The sequence below is a fragment of the Aplysia californica genome, unplaced genomic scaffold (genome assembly GCF_000002075.1).
Source record: "Aplysia californica isolate F4 #8 unplaced genomic scaffold, AplCal3.0 scaffold00325, whole genome shotgun sequence".
Taxonomy (NCBI): Eukaryota; Metazoa; Mollusca; class Gastropoda; order Aplysiida; family Aplysiidae; genus Aplysia; species Aplysia californica.
Window position 1 is genome coordinate 533,458 of NW_004797595.1, and position 18,311 is coordinate 551,768.

General features: G+C 39.7%; 1 protein-coding gene and 1 long non-coding RNA gene across 2 annotated transcripts in view; one reads left to right on the forward strand and one right to left on the reverse strand.

Moving 5' to 3' along the window:
* Positions 1-18,311, reverse strand: part of LOC101856744 (eukaryotic translation initiation factor 5B) — a 114,064-nt gene that overhangs the window by 74,433 nt on the left and 21,320 nt on the right. The window contains exons 9-14 of the mRNA XM_005102443.3: positions 17,841-17,991; positions 15,130-15,201; positions 10,769-10,990; positions 7,635-7,843; positions 6,377-6,484; positions 2,955-3,065 (exon numbers count right to left, since the gene is read on the reverse strand). Of these exons, the coding sequence (XP_005102500.2) occupies positions 2,955-3,065; positions 6,377-6,484; positions 7,635-7,843; positions 10,769-10,990; positions 15,130-15,201; positions 17,841-17,991 (873 nt within the window). The remainder of the gene's footprint in view (positions 1-2,954; positions 3,066-6,376; positions 6,485-7,634; positions 7,844-10,768; positions 10,991-15,129; positions 15,202-17,840; positions 17,992-18,311) is intronic.
* LOC106012308 lies at positions 383-2,667 on the forward strand. Its single transcript, XR_001184994.2, has 3 exons — positions 383-772; positions 1,299-1,426; positions 2,074-2,667. It is a non-coding gene; the product is annotated as an uncharacterized LOC106012308 (long non-coding RNA).

The following is an 18,311-nucleotide window of genomic DNA, read 5'->3' on the forward strand; positions in this document are numbered from 1 at the left end:
TTTGGGAAATTCCCGACAAAATCGGGAAGGTCAGCAGGTCTGTCCATGACGAGTTAGACTGAGTTCCTTTTTGGATGAGAAAATGAGGGTGTAATATCCTGCTTTTGAGAAGCAGTTTTTAAGCAAGCACCATGATTGCGGTTCTTAAACTGCAAGAGTTATTGGATGTTCTACTAAAATTTAAAATTCAAGATGCTGGCATTTCAATGAAAGCTATACAGTCAATTTCTTCACCAGACCTAAGTATTTATTTTTTAAAAGAAATTATATACCTATTTTAAAAAATGGGATTTCAAAATGAGCTCCCTCTACATCCCCAAGTAAAAAAATTAACTCTCTCGAGTTCACGCCCTTGTATATCGACCGGTCGATCGCCGGTGGGCCCAGAGCGAAGCCGGCTGTCGCTATAATAATTTGCCTAGAGTCTGCTATGTGGTTTATTTCGGTAAAGGAATGGCTAAACTTTTATAAATACACAATTTGTAACTCCTTTTTCGAAAGAGTTAGCCGTTAGAGGTGCCCGGATAATGACCTCAATTTCCCAACTACTTTCGTTTCCTTCGCCTCCATTTTGTAAACAAAGAACAGCTGCTCGACTGTCTTCACAAAAAACGAACAAGTTTTCAAGTAAAATGTCCGATTCTGACCCCGATTCTGGTCTCGAGGACTCATTTAGTGAGTTTTCTATCGATGACAGAGACTCTGAATCAGATAAAGAGTCTGACAATGACGTAGCAAGTCCTCAACCAGGACCAAGTGGTGCTGCCAACGGGTAAGTGATGATTGCACTGAGCATCTATGAACAGCTAGACCTATCGAAACCTAATATTGGCCCGGGGGGTACTAAAATGGGTGTTTTATTGTATAAATGATTAAAATTTGGTGTTTTCTTATGAAATTGGTTAGAATTGATAAGTTTTTCTCGCTTTTATTATTTTTTGGGCATTTTTTTGTACCCAAGGTGCGGTTGCTAGCTGCTTGTTTACGTTCAAAATGGCGGATCCTGAGACGATTCTCTTAGTTGACAACATTACAACTGATTGATAACGTTTGCTATCTACTGCAGTTTGTTATTATTTGTTTCAATTTAAATGTATCATCAATTTTTTATTTTTATGTGAACAAGGGAATAATTTATTTAGATCTAGAGTCTATGTGGCCTCAGCTCAGGTGAGTTGCGAGTTGTCATTTTTGTAAACTGAGTCTGACAATTGGAGAGTGGTATGATTGGAGTGGTGGAAAAAAAAGTCTTGCTGGACTTGTTCTAACATGCCTTGTTCCTGTGCATTTTCGGACAGGGGTGACTTCATTGGTTTGTAACGTGAAGCGGACGATGCAAGGTACCTAAGTTCAAGCCGACGCTGCGGCCAAGCCTGCATCTCGATGAGGACCGGACCAAACAAAATGCGAAAATATCTGACACCAGGTGAATTTCTTCCCCAGTCGATTTGCATTTTTATAATCATTATTTTTTACAAGACTATAAAAAATCAGTAGATATTGCTAATGCCCAGGCTTTTTTTTCTCAAATAATGAAACAATTCATATGCATGCTTTGCTTGACTATTCATTTACTTTAGCTATAACAAGAATTTACGGACAAATTGGGATGTCTGTTATGTTCAAAATTAACTGTTGCACTGTTGAACACTGTGTGTGTGTGTGTGTGAGAGTTAGTGTGTGTGTGTGTGTGTATTTGTGTGTGTGTGTGTATTTGTGTGTGTGTGTGTGTGCTCTTGCATGAGAGGAAGAGAGAAACAGAGGGGGGGGGGGGGGGCAGAAGAGAGGGTAAAAGAATGAGTGAGACGGAGAGAAGGGTTCATCCCGCACAGATGTACTGTGTGTGTACATTTGTCTGATTGAATGGTGCATTGGTGCGAGCGTTGTATAATTTGTAATGTGTACTTTGCTGTGTTGTTGCTGAATGTTGTATGTTGATGTACTGGTATAGCCTATATATCCACCTAAAATTTCTCTCGTGCATCCATCCAATTTTATTTATCATATATAAATATCTTTTATCATGGATGGCTTTTATCAACAATTCTTTCTTGTGTATCTATTTTCCAACAGGTGCTTTCTTCACTCTTTCGAATGGAGGCATTTGTGTTGCAGATCTGCACATACACCTATGAGTAGGCCACCCTTGCAGGAATGAAAGAGACTCGTCCATCTCTAGCGCAGAAATTGTTTTCGTTGTTATCGTCTTGAGAAAGTTTCTAGTGTCAAATGTAACAAGTGTGGAAAAACTTCTGTTTTAGTAGCACAAGAAACTGTCTTCTTTTAGATCATCCAGCTAATGAGTATGAGTGATGTTTTTTGTATTCAATGACATACTCTGGGTGGAAATATACGCACATATGTTTTCGTCACTAGCATCACAGTAGGTTTATAAACCTTTTAGATGATGAATTATCTTCTTTTCTTGTCAAATAATGTGATTTGAATGTTTTTGTAGAAATGTCATAGCCTAATCTTTGCACAATGGGAGTAATCAGAGAATTTTGTGAAAATTCTATTTTCGATAACAATTATCACCAAAATACATGTAATTTTCCTTGTGCCACCAAAGTTTCATATGGGTCCTAAATTATTCATTATTTGTCTGTCATGAGCAGAAATGGACATTCTTTTAGAATATCAATAAATTTTGGGTCAATCTGATCATACTTTTTTTCCCCCTTCTTTATGTTTGTCAGTTTCATGTAAAATTGTGTGCGCAATCTATTTTTAGTAACAGTTAAAGTAGGTCACCACTGAAAGCAGACATAAAAAAAATTAATTGTTATCATTTTACTGTATTCTACATTCAATTTCCTTTACATAGATACATAATAAGGCTGGGTATAGTACAAGACTTACTCACACCAAGGCAAAAATCTGAAGAGGTTGTGAATCAACACAATTTTCTCAAAAGTGGCGAACCCGAGAGAGTTAAAAAGCAAACAATTTACCTCTTTGCACATCTTGGTTTTTTCCTGGATAGCATCTTTGGGTACATTTGTAGCCCCAATTTGCTGCGTAATACCTCCTGCTTCTCCATCTTGAACATTCGTCCTCCTCAACTACAAAGGCAGTAACAAAAGAAAGCTCATTATATTTCAAAGAACATAGTTAACTTACTAACTACACAAAGGATTTTGTGTATTTTAATAAACAAATTAATGACAGGCACATGAGTGGAAGAAGGTATTACATTATAGCCGAGAAAAATCCTGCTCCATCTACAAAAACCCTGAAAATCTCTCACAAATACAATTATTGTGCTGACAAATCCCTCTGATGTTGGGAGCACAAACACTTAAAAATAAGCATGCAATGTTTTGAAGAGATTAAAACTTGAAAAATCATAATTATTGTAACCCCATTCCCAAAAATGTTACACTTTGAGAAAATGAAAAAAACAAATGTGTGCATGACTTGCAGGGCAATTTTGGCAGCAAATACTGGTACTAAACATGCTGATAAGGGGTATTTTGTGTCAGCGTTAACTCTTGTCCTAAATCTTGCGCTGAGATGCGAATCTTATCAGCAACCTCTTACATCGGACGTTCCGGGCGGGCCGCCGGAGTCACTCAGCGTGTACTGTTGGTGTACAATGAGCGGGCCTGGAAACGTGTGCTTTCGCCATGAATACCGTGGGAGTGTGTTAATCGATGATGAAAATAACGCTCTATCTTTTATAGCTTCCTATTTATAAAGTGTTACAAAGACATGAATAACACCCCCTCTCATAAGCAGATAAGCTGTATCCCTCATTCGAATAACCCTTTTAGACGCTCTTGTTGTTATGAATGATCTGGGGTTCAAAAGGGGATAATAAACGTCAATTTCTGAAAGTTTTGCTCTCAAATTGTTCTTTTTACCGGCATAATGGCATTCAAAACTAGGCGCGGTTCGTCCACAGAGCACTGTCGTACAGTGCCGCCCAAAATTTTTTAATGTTCTGTTACATAAAACACCCATAATAATAAAATAAAAGAAGCAAGAACAAACACTAGCCAAATATTATATCAAAACAAGGTCCTCACTGACGCCATAACTGTCATTTCTGTGTCTACAGCGCCGTAAAACATCTACTTTGCCATGCCAAAGTCCACGGCTTTAGCTAAACATAATAGGATATTCAACAGTGTAACCTGACCTATAAATCGCTGTTGGGGATAACCCAAGCGACGACGACACTCGTAGTGAGTTTGGCGGTACATTAATATTAATAAGCTGGCCCATCTCAAATGTGCTCCTGCCGAATAGTGCCGAAACATAGCCCACAGTAGGCACTCTAAAAATAAACGCGATAGACCGTACACTATTCTTTGCCAATATTATGAGAGCCCCGGAGCAATCCAGCGGGGTGCCTTAGTGAATTGTGATCGGTTCACTGTCTGTCTTGCCACTATTTTAAGTGACTCTGTGACCGTGAACCTGAAGGAGGTGAACGTGACCGTCCTATGAGTTGTGCCTTTGAATGGTTTTGTAGTGGAGTAGATCTAGTGAAAGCTATTACTTAAGTGTTCAGTTCTCATACAGGATGAACGAAATTGATGTTTAGCTAACAAACAAATTTAGTACTAGAAATCAAAGAGACAAAAAAAAAGAATGAAAATAAAAGCATGAGGTCCTCCCTCACCAACCCAAAGATCCTAAAATTATACACCGTTTCTACTACGCCCTTGACTTTCCTCAGCATGCGATAGCTTAACTCTTATCCTGCGCTGTGCCCAGATGCGTATCTTATCAGCAACCGATTACGTCGGACGTGCCGGGGAGGCCCCCGGGGTCACTCAGTGTGTACTGTTGGTGTACAGCGCGCGCGCCGGGAAACGTGTTTTCGCCATGAATACCGCGGGAGTGTGTTAACCGATGATGAAAATAACGCTCTATCCTTCATAGCTTTCTATTTATAAAGTGTTACAAACACATGAATAACCCCCTCTCACAAGCTGATAAGACATTACAAGTAGTTACGCCCATTCGAATAACCTTTCTGGACACTCTTGTTGTTATGAATGACCTGAGGTTCGAAAGGGGATAATTTAGGTCAATTTCCGAATGTTTTACACTCAAATTGTTCTTTGTACCTGCACAAGAGTATTCAAAACTATCAAACAAGCTTATTCTTATCAGGTAGTATCATTTCATACAAAATCAAGCTCATTTGAAATATTTTGTATAGAAAATTGGAAGTCTTGTTTCCTGACTATCCTTTCGAGCTCCTCATGTCTAAGTGGGTCAATTTCTTCTATAATTTCATTGGACGAACATCTAGAGCTACCAACTTGGCATGTTTTGAATGAGACGTATGCCTCGATTACGAACCAACGCAGGCGGTTCTAGAAGAAGGCCACAAACGCACACAAACTCAAGCAGACTGACGCACACACACTTGACCTGCGTGAATGGGGATCCGACTCGGGACACGAATGACACGTAAGAGGATGCGCGCTGCGCGTGCGCTGAGCCAGGGGCTACACAGATTCAGGACCAGAACGCAGGCGAGGTGCCGAAATAGGCTTATCGGGCTACATAAACCCGGCTCCCGCAGGATGAGGGTTAAGTGTGCACGTCCACTTTTTAGCCCCACGAGCCGCCCCTGTTCAAAACAATCAAATAAGCTTATTTTTATCAGGTAGTATCATTTCATACAAAATCAAGCTCATTTGAAAGATTTTGAATAGAAAAACGGAAGTCTTGTTTCTTGACTACCCTTTCGAGCTCCTCATGTCTGAGTGGGTCAATTTGTTCTAATTTCATTGGACAAACATCTAGAGCTACCAACTTGGCATGTTTTAAATGAGACGGTCACGAACCGACGCAGGCAGTTCTAGAAGTGGGCCACAAACGCACACAAACTCAAGCAGACTCACGCACACACACTTGAGCTGCGCGAATGCCGGACCCGGGCGGAACGGGATGATGCTCGGTGCGCGTGCGCTGAGCCAGGGGCTGGACTGACATGGGACCGGAATGAAGGTGATGTGCCGAAATAGGCTTATCGGGAAACATTGGCCCCCACAGGACCAGGGTTAAGAAAATTGAAGACCCTTAGCCTCTTCATACTTATCGTAACACCTTTTCTACTCATTTTGCCAGTTCAAGAATTGGCTCAATGTGTTCAGACAATCCATATACAGAAGAAAAACTTGAAAAATCAATATTTTTGTATCAGCTCAACTTCTTCCAAGTTTTCAAATATCTTTTTTACAGAAAATGTACTCCTTTCTCTTTGCCAAATCATCATAAATTTTTGGTTTTAATTTCTTTTATTCGTCAAATTTTCCAGAACTGTAAGGAACTTGCGTCAAAACTGCTGAGACCAGTCAGTTTCCAAAATGTGAACAAATATAAACCATATGATAACAGCTAAACTAGTCACCTTGTCTAAAATTTTGGTTTTCCCTGTGTCAACGTGGCCAAGAACACACACAACAGGAGCTCTCAGTTCAGACAAGCTTTTGTCTTTCTCTGCCTTCTCAGCACGTTTCTGATGACAACAAACAAATACAAAAGAAAAGTTATGTGCATTTTTTAAAGCAAAAAAAAAAGAAGAGACCATTATTGCTTACTGTTACTGTGGCCAACAACAAACATTCACTACATATATTTTATGAAAATCCAAAGCAAACTAATTGAATTAAAATACATCATTTCTAATTGCACAATGCAGAGCCCTGTTCTGAGGGAAGGTGAACGCATCACTCTCAATTACATACAATTGTGACCAGTCATCCCTTGGCAAGCAGACTCGGGACCACACAGGTACCCTACACATTTTGATGCGTATTCAGTTTACAGAACCTCCAATAAACGTCTTTTTAAAAAATAAATGTAAGTGTTTTACACTCCCATTAAGACAGATTTTGCATAAAGGATGAAGGCTTCAACACTGCCTGTCGGGCTGAAACAGGTTCACATGTTCCATTTTTATTGATGACTTTTTTTTAGCAAGAGCAAGAACATTTCAATTATGATTTCTTATGGTCTGCCCAAATCTGGATCAAATAATTGTATTGAATTTGTTACAATGATGAGATGAACTCTCTTCTAAATGAGCAGGAAAACTGCTACTTTTTTTTTTAAAGAAAAAGGCAAAAGATAAAAATTAATTCTAATCTGTGATCCATTTTTGAAAGAATTGGAGAAGAAAACAATAGAAACTGTCGTCCCCCCCCCCCCCCCCCCCCTCCGCAAAACAAACTCTCAAGGCATCTGAAATGCCCAAAATGTACCGCAAACCCTCAAAAGTTATTGTGATGTAGTCGAGTTGTAGAACACAATGAGTCAGAAATAAAACGTCCATAGTTCACCATGAGTAAATTAAGAGATTTGAAATACTGGAAAGAATTAGAAGTAGGTCATAGCAGAACAGCCATCAAGTAATCTACAACACCCCCCAGATTCCAACACATAAACAGAGATTTTAGAAAGACAAAGAGCAATATCTAAGTATTCTATTAAAAAAAACATGAACTATGTCGGTAACGTAGATTTCATTAACCCTTCAGACCTGGGGTTTAGGTGCATGGGTGCTGTAGAGTTGGGATAAAGGAGTTCAGAAGGTAAGGGGAGAAAATTCTAGTCCTCTGAGTATAGCTGAGCAATGAAAAATATAAAAATAAACAAATTATACTGACCAAAACTTTCTCTCGACCCCGTTCCGCTGGGGTCAAGCCTTCCTCCTCAGACTCAGTTTCCTCTTCGCTGCTCTCATCTTCCTCATCATCATCCTCCTCATCATCATCTTCATCCTCTTCCTCTTCACTTTCATCCTCTTCTTCTTCCTCTTTCTTCTGTGGTTCCTTTGAGGACTGAGACACTTGCGCTTTTTGCTCTGATTTTGACTCTGTTAAACAGCAAAGAAGCAAGATATAATATAATAAACTTGAAAATATTGCGAATTATAGTTCGTTCACTTTTGTCTGACCGCGGTTAAAACGGGAAAAAAAGAAATCGTTCTGTTAATCTTTCTGGGTCTTTGCATGCAGGTCTAAAAGTTAAGAGCCCAACAGAATTTAAAAGCACATTAATGAAAGTCACTGCAAACTAAGGTTCTGACACACATTCTTTGGTGTTAGTCAAAGACGGGTAAAAAAATTATAGGAAATTTACAGTATACACATAAACCATTACAAAGTTGACCTATTTTCATCAAAACCACACTTTTATATTGAAAGACCACTAATTAACGTAGGGGAAATGTTACAACTTGAGTGGACGAGCCCTCACCACTCTCCAGAAAATTCAGAGGCGAACACGCTAAATACTTGTGATGGGATAATCTAGTTTTGATTGCTTTTGAATCTACAAGACAAGACTTGTACACATTGTCAAAAATTACAGGTACCCAGTGGTAAGCAAAAACAAAAGAGTGCTTATGAGTGCTATGATCTTATGCAGTTGCGAGCGCCGTAAAACTTCTACTAAAACTAAAACTGAAAATCTAGCTGGGTACTTACTCAAGAGTGAAAACACATTTCATGATAATACTGCTAAGCCAGGGTTTTCCTAATTAACTGTTGACCACCAAATTTGGGATGTAAAATACTTAAAATGAATACTGAAAAAATAAAATGGCTCACCCACGATCAAAAATCGATCCATGCTCTATGCTTCATATTCTGAATCTGATATCTCAAACGGGTCAATAATTAGTGACAGCTGGATAAAATCCAAGCCCGTGTCTCTTCTAGTAATTTTCTTCTTCTTTGACAACATAATCAACACATTTTCCAAATATTCGTTGTCCACTTTGTCAGTGACTTGTGCTGTCAAAACTTTAATGTCACGTAGTTTGAAGGCTGTTTCTGGTAGCCACAATATTTTTTATCATTGCTCAAACTAGTTCAACGGGATTGAGGTGTGCATGATAAGCCGGCAGTCTAAGAATCAACCTAAATATTAATTTCAGTGGAAACTGCCAAAAAAAACACAAATCCCTTTTAACTCTCTAGAGTTCACGCCCATATCGATCGCCAATGGGCCCAAAACAAAGCCTGCAGTGGCTATAATATTTTGCCTACAGTCCGTTATGTTGTTTGTTTCGGTAAAGGAATAGCTAAGCTTTTATAAAAACACAATATATGACTCCTTTTTCGAAAGAGTTAGCTGTTAGAGGGGCCCAGATAATTACCTCAATTTCCCAACTACTTTCGTTTCCTTCGTCGTCATTTTGAAAACAAAGAATCAGCTATTCGACTAATTTTGACTGTCTGCACCAAACTGAACAAGTTTTCCAGTGAAATCTCTGATTCTGACCCGCCGATTATGGCCTGGATCACTCATTTAGTGAGTGTTCTATCGACAACAGAGACTGAATCAGATTCAGAGTCTGACAACGATGTAGCAAGTCCTGCACCAGCCAACGGGTAACTGATGATTGCACTGAGCATCTATGAACAGCTAGACCCATCGATGCTTAATATTCGCCCGTGGGTGCTAAAACGAGCGTTTTATTGTATAAATTATTAAAATGTGATGTTTTCTTATGAAATTGGTTAGAATTGATCAGTTTTTCTCTTTTTTTATTACTTTTTGGGGGGTTTTTGGTACACAAACTGCGGCAACTAGCTGCTTGTTTACGTTCAAAATGGTGGATTCTGAGACGATTCCCTTTCTACTGATTGAAAACGTTTGCTATCTACCGCAGTTTGTTATTATTTGTTTCAATTTAAATATTCCATCAATTTTTAATACTTGTGTGAACAGGGGAATAATTTATTTAGATCTATGTGGCCTCAGCTCAGGTGAGTTGTACTTGTCATTTTTGTAAACTGAGTCTGACAATTGGAGACTGGTATGATTGGAGTTGTGAAAAAAAAAATCTTGCTGCACTTGTTCTAACATGCCTTGTTCCTGTGCATTTTCTGACAGGGGTAACTTCATTGGTTCACATCAGGATGCAGACAATGTACCGGACATCGAGGTACTCAAGTCAAAGCTGGCGCTGCCACCAGGCCTGCATCTCAACGAGGACCGAACCAAACAAAACGTGCGGGAATATCTGACAAGAAACTGTCTTCATTTAGATTATCCAGTCGATGAGTATGAGAGATGTTTTTGTAATCAATGACATAGCTCTTGGTGGAAATACGAGTATGTGCGACATATTTTCACTTCTATTTTCAACTCAAGTTTTAATTTGTCTAGCATCACACTTAGTTTATAAACCTTTTGAAAGATTAATTCCCTTATTTTATTGATAAACAATGTGATTTTAATGTTTTTGTAGAAATATCATAAGCTAATGTTGGCATAATGGGTGCAATCAGAGAATTTTGTGAAAATTTTATTTTTGGTAACAATCATCACCAAAATACATGTCATTTTCCATGTGCCACCAAAGTGTTCATATGGGTCCAAAATTATTTATTCTTTGTTTGTCTTGAGCAGAAATGGACATTCTTTTCAAATATCAATAAATTTTGGGTCAATCTGATCATATTTTTTCCCCCTTCTTTATGTTTGTCAATTTTATGTGAAATTGGGTTCATCATCTATTTTTAGTAACAGTTCAAGTAGGTCACTGCTCAAAGCAGACATGAAAAAAAATTAATTTTTGTCATTTCACTGTATTCTACATTCAACTTCCTTTACATTGATACATAATAAGCCTGGGCATAGTAGGCTACAAGACTTACTCACACCAGGGCAAAGATCTGAAGAGGTTGTGAATAAAACACTGTTCTCCCAAAAAATGGCAAACTTGAGAGAGTTAAGTAAAACCCACCACACAACTGAAACATTTCAAGCCCTTGGGTCAACTACTTGCCTTCTTCCTGATCCTCCTCATCATCATCTTCTTCTTCCTCACTTTCAGCATCCCATGCCTCTTTGACCTCCTCTTTTTTTACCACAACATTTTTCTTGGACTCCTCCAAAGCTTCCTCTTTGGTTGATTCTTGTTCACTAGAGACTAGTTCTGGCTGCACAGGAGAGGTAGGAGTTTCCGGAGACGGGGACTTTTCTTGTTGCTCATCATTGGCAGCATTTGCTGATGATACAGAATAAAAGGAATGAAAACAACAGAGAAAGTCTACATGTGAGACACACACGACAGAACTTTTCGAGACTAGATTTAGCATGCGATGAAGCAATAAATGCAAGCGCGAGACTGAGTGGGCAAGACTAGGACTGGCATTCATTTGAAATCGGACCTTAACATTGGGGGGATCATTTTGATTCCGTTGAATAGAAATATGGATCCTTGTGCCACTCCATACATAAATGGAACAAAACTGAAAATCGGCTTCCCGCAAAAACATGTTACTGGAGAACGGATTCGATGAACAGAAAATAGATTTAAGAACGGACGATGCCCAAATTAATGGAAAAAAACTGAAATAACGTAAAAACGGCATCCCTGTCACTCAGATATTGAGATCCACAGGATTGTGTAACTTGGTGACAGGATTCTACAGCTATACCATTTGAGACAAAGTGTCTGGGGCTGGGGCTTATCAGCACTGGAGATCATGCCAAGCGGTATGATTTTCTTAATGTATTCTGACAGAAGGTCTCCGTTGCTATCTCTTTCTTCTAGCCATGTCCACTTGAATTTATTTTTCACACTCAATGCTACTCAGAGCATCACGCTGAGAAACAATGTGCTCAGACACCTTTTCAAGACAAAGAACTTAGATATATCTAGACTAGATCTACCTCCAAATCTACACACACCAATCACAGTTACAATGAAACATACGAATAGTTCAAATCAAAAAACTTTTCCAGGAGACAGAAAAGTCAAACTGTGAAACAGCATTTGTCAAAAAAAGAAAACCTTTTCCGGCAGAAAGAAAAGCCCAACTCTGAAAGAGCACCCACAAGAAAAGTAACTTTTCCTTGCTCAAAACAGTCCACAAGGCCGACAGACACGATGACTAAGCATTTTAAAAAATGGCTCAATCGGGAATTGGTTCTCTTACACCGATCGCTGAACTTGCAGCCTCTAAAAATGAGGTGAGTTTATTTTTTTTGTTTTGTATTTGCTTTTTATGGACTATCGTTAAGACACCTATCATTCAGTATTGAGTGGGGAATTGAGTGCAGGGTGACTGCCAAACTAGGGGCGCTATGCCCAGACCTGCCACTCTATGAAATCTAAAAATCAGGATTTTAGAGTTAAAAAATCAGGATCTGGTGAAAAAAATCGGGATCAACGGCAAATCAGTCATAAGGGGTACTGGGGAAGGGTTCCCTTTTATGAGGCAAGTATGCAAGAGAAATCTTTTGCAGGAATAAGTTCAAGTTTGGGCCTCTAAATAGAGGGCAAACTGAAAGACAGCATTACTCGAGTCTGAGTCGGATAGACCGAGGGAGTGCAGGTTGCAGTAAAGCTGAAACTCTCGTAGTCTTGAAAATAGCTGACACATAACTCTAATCATCCATGCAAAAAGCCCGCTTTTTCATATAGTAACAACGTTTGACTTCAAGCCACCCCCCACCGAAAAAAAAAGATTGCGCCAAGGTTTTTCATTTATTTCTTTTTAAAAAATTATTCCTTTATCCTCAATCAGTACGTGTATCACGGCATGCACTTTAAGCCCAAGTGTCAAAACAATACCCCCACCCCCTCCCCCCCCCCGGTCGTCCACACTGGTTAAGTCCCGAAAAACATCTCGACTAATGCCACCGGTGTGAATGAACTTTGTTGACCCCGACAGCCGACGGTCCCCAAAACACGCGCTACTCACACGTACGAGGTCATGTCACGTGATGCGAATGAGCGTTTGAAAGTTCCACTGACAGGTCTTGATGATGGGCCCGGCTAACCAGAACTCAGACGAAGCTTGCTTTTAAAGCAACGGCAGAACAACGGTCGATTTTAGTTGAAATAACGTGCGTGAGTCAACAACTAGATTCGGCATAGATGTCTTAGAAAGTAGCGTTCCAAGTTCCTGCCGATAAAAAATCCAACCAGTGCTTCCAACCAAAAGAGATTGCAGAACTTCTTATATTTTTTTCTAAGAATCAGTCGCAACAGACGCAACGACAAAAAATCAGGATACTGGCGATCGAAATCGGGAAAATTGGGATGCTTGAGATTTGGGGCAAAAAAATCGGGATATCCCGATTAAATCGGGATGAGTGGCAGGTCTGTATGCCGCACATCATCTAATCATAAAAAATAGTTTTCAGACCTTATCCTCCAGTAAGTTCAAAAACATCTTTAAAAAAGATGGGGGTTTTTCTCTTTTTTTTCTTTCAGCATAGCTTTCAGTTGTTTTTTCTTGTACCACGGCCTTATCCTGCTGCGTCAAGCACCCCTTTCACCCCCCCCCCCCTAAATTCTGAAGCTCTGCAATGCTCCTACTTTGAACTACACTTCAGCCTGCCACCACAGCTGCTTATTCATGTGAAGCGTACTCTCGGACCGGGCAAAGACGAACGTAATATATACGAACGCAACCGGTAAAATATGAACTCAATGGCCTTTTCAGATTTGGTTTCGGGGACTTTGTGCACTTTCCTGGGTCTGCGACTTTTTTCAGATTCCCGGGTAATTCCCTGGGCCCCCGGGGCCTGGCATTTAACCTGCGTAGAATCCTCATAATGGTACTGACCAATTCTCTAGACTGAGACATATTTGAGAAGGTATTGCTCTGATACTCATTTTCTTTCTACATTCACAAAAATTCAGTTTTCTAGATAAACATAGATTTTTCCAGCTGCAGCGAAAACCCGAAGATAGACAAAAAGAATGAATGAAAGAAAGGAAGGAGGAAGATTATCTATCATGAGTGGCCAGATTTTAGCCGATATAATTATGCACAAGAAAAACTATTGCCGACCGAGCCGCACAGAGAGACAATGGTCGAGTGTACGAAATGCGCAATCTAGCAGTTTCTAATACTGCTGCCAAGAGTTACCGGTAATGTCCGAGAAATTACGGAGGCAATTTCTGACCCTTTGCTCCGGAATGCCGATAAGCTAAATCATTGTACTGTCTGTCTGCCTGTTTCTCTCTTTAACGCATGGAGTTGATATGACGATGCGGCTAGTACTAAACTTACGGACTGTACGGAGAACGCGGGGTTTTTTTTCCTACTTTCTGCACCCACCTCAAATCCGGTAATTTTGACACCAGTACAGTAGTCTCCACCTTAGATCCTGGTGCTTGGGAGCAAGGAAATGCGGGATCTTAGGCGAACCGGGATCTCAACCGACGAACCCAGGGAAGAATCTATGGTGACCCATGCCAAGGCTCACAATTGATAAAATGGTCTCCTTCCACTCTAAAATGAACTGACGTGACCGCTGGGTGGGTTTATGACGTATGGCGAGCAAAGAGTGGTTAACCTCGAAGACCTATCACAGTATATAGTGGGATGAAACATGCCATTTTCACTTATTATCCTATCATGAGTCTCAAAATCTACACTTATCCAGTTGCCCCTCCCCCTTACCTGTCGAAAATTTATAGCTTTCCATCTCTGACCGAGCCCCCCCTTCCCCCCCCCTCCCCCGTCTGTCTCGCAAATTCGGGAGTAGAGACAACTTCTGCAATGGTCAGGGAAGAGTTCACAGTTCAATGTGATCCCACCTGGAGCGAGCGTGTAGGCCCTTCCCACCCAGCGAGTGATGTAAGCTTAGGGGGAAAGCTCAGGTGCGAGTGCGATGTTCCGGGAAAACAAACGTGTCGGTCAGTTCCCACCCCGGTGTGATCCCGTCTGGGGCAAACATTGTATCGTTTCATAGAGTTTTACAACGTGTATGTGATCACATTCACGATAGTGGCTGATCTTCGACGCGACAGACAGTTTATTCATCTCAACTTTTCACTATTGGTTGATTGGCTGTCCCGCCCGCGTTTTTGTTCCTCAAATTAAGATCTGAAATGCGGGACCTTAGCCGCATGTAGACCTTCAGAGTGAATCAGAGCGGGATCTTAGGGGTGACTTTTGTATAGTAAAAATTCTGTTTTCTTAAAACAGCGGGATCTTAAGCGAACCGGGATCGTAAGCGGTGGGATCTTAGGCGGAGACTACTGTATAGGTATGGCGGTAGAACAGGCCCAAAATCGATAACTACCAAAAAAATCAGCATATTTAGGCAGCCCTGCATACGTCCCAAGTCCCTGACCAATGAAACACCGGCAACATCTCAGCCTGAAGAGCCCCTTTCACTTACTCTGGGTTTTTTTCTTTTTCCCATAGACAGGCTTTTTCCTCGGAACTTCTTCTTTGTTTGGCATGTCCACACCTAAAGACCAAAAGAAAAATGTTGTTAATTAATAAAATCAATTGAATCAGATACAAAAGAAGAATTTACTGAAACAATATCTGCTTATTGAAAGTAAGACTCCATGCATACAACAGAGCACTTGGATAAAAAGCATAGTTGCCAACTTTTCAAACCAAAAAACAGACTTTACCCACACAGCAGGTCAAAATTATAGGCACTGGCCAAGTCACCCTCTTCAAACCCTTCATACTCACTTTTCTGCATTCACTACAATTCAAGCACACTTCTATGTGACAAATGTAAAGATTTCTAAGTATGTTAATGGACACGATTTAAATTGATTTATTGCCATATACATCATGTAGAGAACAGGACAAAATGACAAAATTTTAAAAAATTGTGTTGCAGTCAGGAGGAGGCATATACACATTTGTTTGCCAAAGACTTTACATTACCAATGTTCTTTAAGAAAAAAAAAAAGGAAAAAAGAAAAACTAGAAGTTCATCATGAGTATATCATTGACCAATAGAATAATATAGTGGTTAGGCTCTTGGACTCGCAACCGTAATGTCGTGGGTTTGAATCCCGTCAGGGTCCCGATGTTGTGTCCTTGGGAAAGGCACTTTACACGAATTTTTCCTCACTTCACCCAGGTGGGAATGTGTACCCGGCTATAGACAGCGAAAGATCTTGTCAGTTTGTTAGTGTTTGAGCGCTTAATCAGCTGCTTGCACTGTATGCTTCCCAGGAAGCTGAGAATGATTCAGAGTGTTTTATTGTCTGCTGGGGTAATAATATAGTGTAAAGCGCATAGAGTCTGCTGTTGAGCGGGGATATGCGCTATACAAATGCTATTTATTATTTATTATTATAATAAGAGTTACATGTATGTGTAACATCAATTTTATAAATTAAAAGCATAGTGTAAAGTCTTGCATTTTTGCAAAGGAGAAATTTACCCCCCCCCCATTTTCTTAAGATATGAATTCAGGTTCTTGTCCAATACATAAAAGCATAATAGTGAACTGTCCGCCCATTATCATTAGTCATTAATCAAAAACAGTGGCAGTGGCTCTCAACATTACCAGAAGATCTGTTAGGAGGAAGAAAGAAGACAAAGAAGCTGTAAAATCCATATAAAAGATCTAAAATTTAAAAGCAAAGGAGCATTTTTTCCTCAATAGCAGCGTTATAGGCATTGTATGCCTCTTTCATTTTGTTCACGGGAATTTTTCTAGCTACTTGTGGTACTAAAAAATAGTGGACATTGAAAGGGCACACATAATCGAGCAAAGAATTCCCTCGCACAGCTGAATGTTCCTCGGGGTGTTCGGGCTGGGCGAAAGAATTGAAATGCATTAACTTTAACATTCTGAAAAGGCGTCTGGTTTTTTTTTATTCATAAGGCATCAATAGTATTATTGCAATCTGCACTTTACCTGCATGGTCCTAGGAGCAATCCAAATGCTGAAAGAACAAGTAGTTGTCGGAAAAAGTACCACAATACCCGTAAAGTTATGACTTGATATCTATTTATTAATTGGTTTGGACCCGCAGGGTCTAAGGTGTCCTTTGACTTTTCTTCTCATTGTTTGAAAATTTTGGTGGAGTTCGGGTATCTTCTGCAACCCTGTGGGGCCTTCCGACAATGACAGCCTTCAGAAAATGACATAGTCGAAATTTCCTCGGCCATTTGGCAAAACTTGGGTTTGCATCAACCAATCCGCTTTCCACGATAAGAACTCAGCCCTTCATAAATCTAACGGAAAATTTTTTTCACTTGTGAATGTGTCATCATTTCCCGCGTACATTAATGAATGACTTTTGGCTGTCCCACAAATAAAAATGCTATAAATGAGCAGTACACTGGGGTACACCCACTCCGCTGAAACCACAGAGCGAATTCGCCACGGCATTTGACATTGCTACGTATATCTTCAGTTTAAAAAAACATTCTCATGAAGACCATTATATATCAACAGCTAGCTGTTCAGATATACTTAGTCTAATATTTTGATTTTTTTGTTGCTGAATTTTAAGCTGTGATATCAGTTGCATGCCCTCAAAAAATATTTGGTTAAAAATGCAAATTCTATGTTCACATAAGCAAGAAAAAATACATAATATAGGAATAATTTTTACAAGAAAGAAACAGTTTTTTTTTTTCTCTACTGAAATTTATTTCTTGACTTTGAATAGTTGAACAGCTTGCCAACAATAATGTAGTGGTCAACATTCAGTATAAAGGACATTTTTTTTTATCTTTCAAGTATATAAAGAAATAGCACACAAACACAATAGAACACTTGCAGGGGGGGGTTTGTTTTGGTAAGTGTTTTACTGCGCTCGCAACTGCCTAGGTGGTGGCTGAAGCCTACTCTTATCCGATTTTAGGAACACCAAGGGGATCTTTAATGTGCTCAACTTGCACACGGGACCTCCGAGATTTTTTCACCCTTATCAGAGAAGGCTAGGTGTTCGATCTTACCTACCCTAAGATCAGGTGTGTGGCTGAAAGACAGCAGTAAGAAGAAACCAGAATAGTGGTAAAGAGTCAAGAGATGGGCCCGCAGAAGGGGGGGGGGGAACCTTCGAGATGAGAATATAAGAGAGATACTTTCACAAATATTGTTCATATCTTTAGATTAACTCTTACCAGCTTCTTTCATTGCTTCCAACATCTGTTCTAATCTCCTTTTGTCCTGCTTCTGCTTCTCTGTCAAGAACTTCCCTTCTTTCTTCAGTCGTTCCTCACGTTCTTTTTTCTTCTGTTTCTTCTTTTGTCTTTTCTCCTCTTCTAAACGCTCCTGCATTCAGAGTAAATTGTACATTTACTATAAATATTCAATTTGATTTCATACAATGAGCAAGCAACACCTCAACTACATGTAAAACGAGAATTTAAAAAATCACTCATATCGCTATCAACATAGAGATGGTGTTGGGCACCAATGAATCAAGTCTATATATGCTACGTTTTCAGGATAGGCAAAAATGCTACAAATAAAGACAAGAGTAAAAATGAAAGCTTGTCACATACATGTTTGATAACTTGATTATTATTACACCTTGGTGCAACAAATATGGGAGAGAGAGAGAGAGAGAGAGAGAGAGAGAGAGAGAAAGA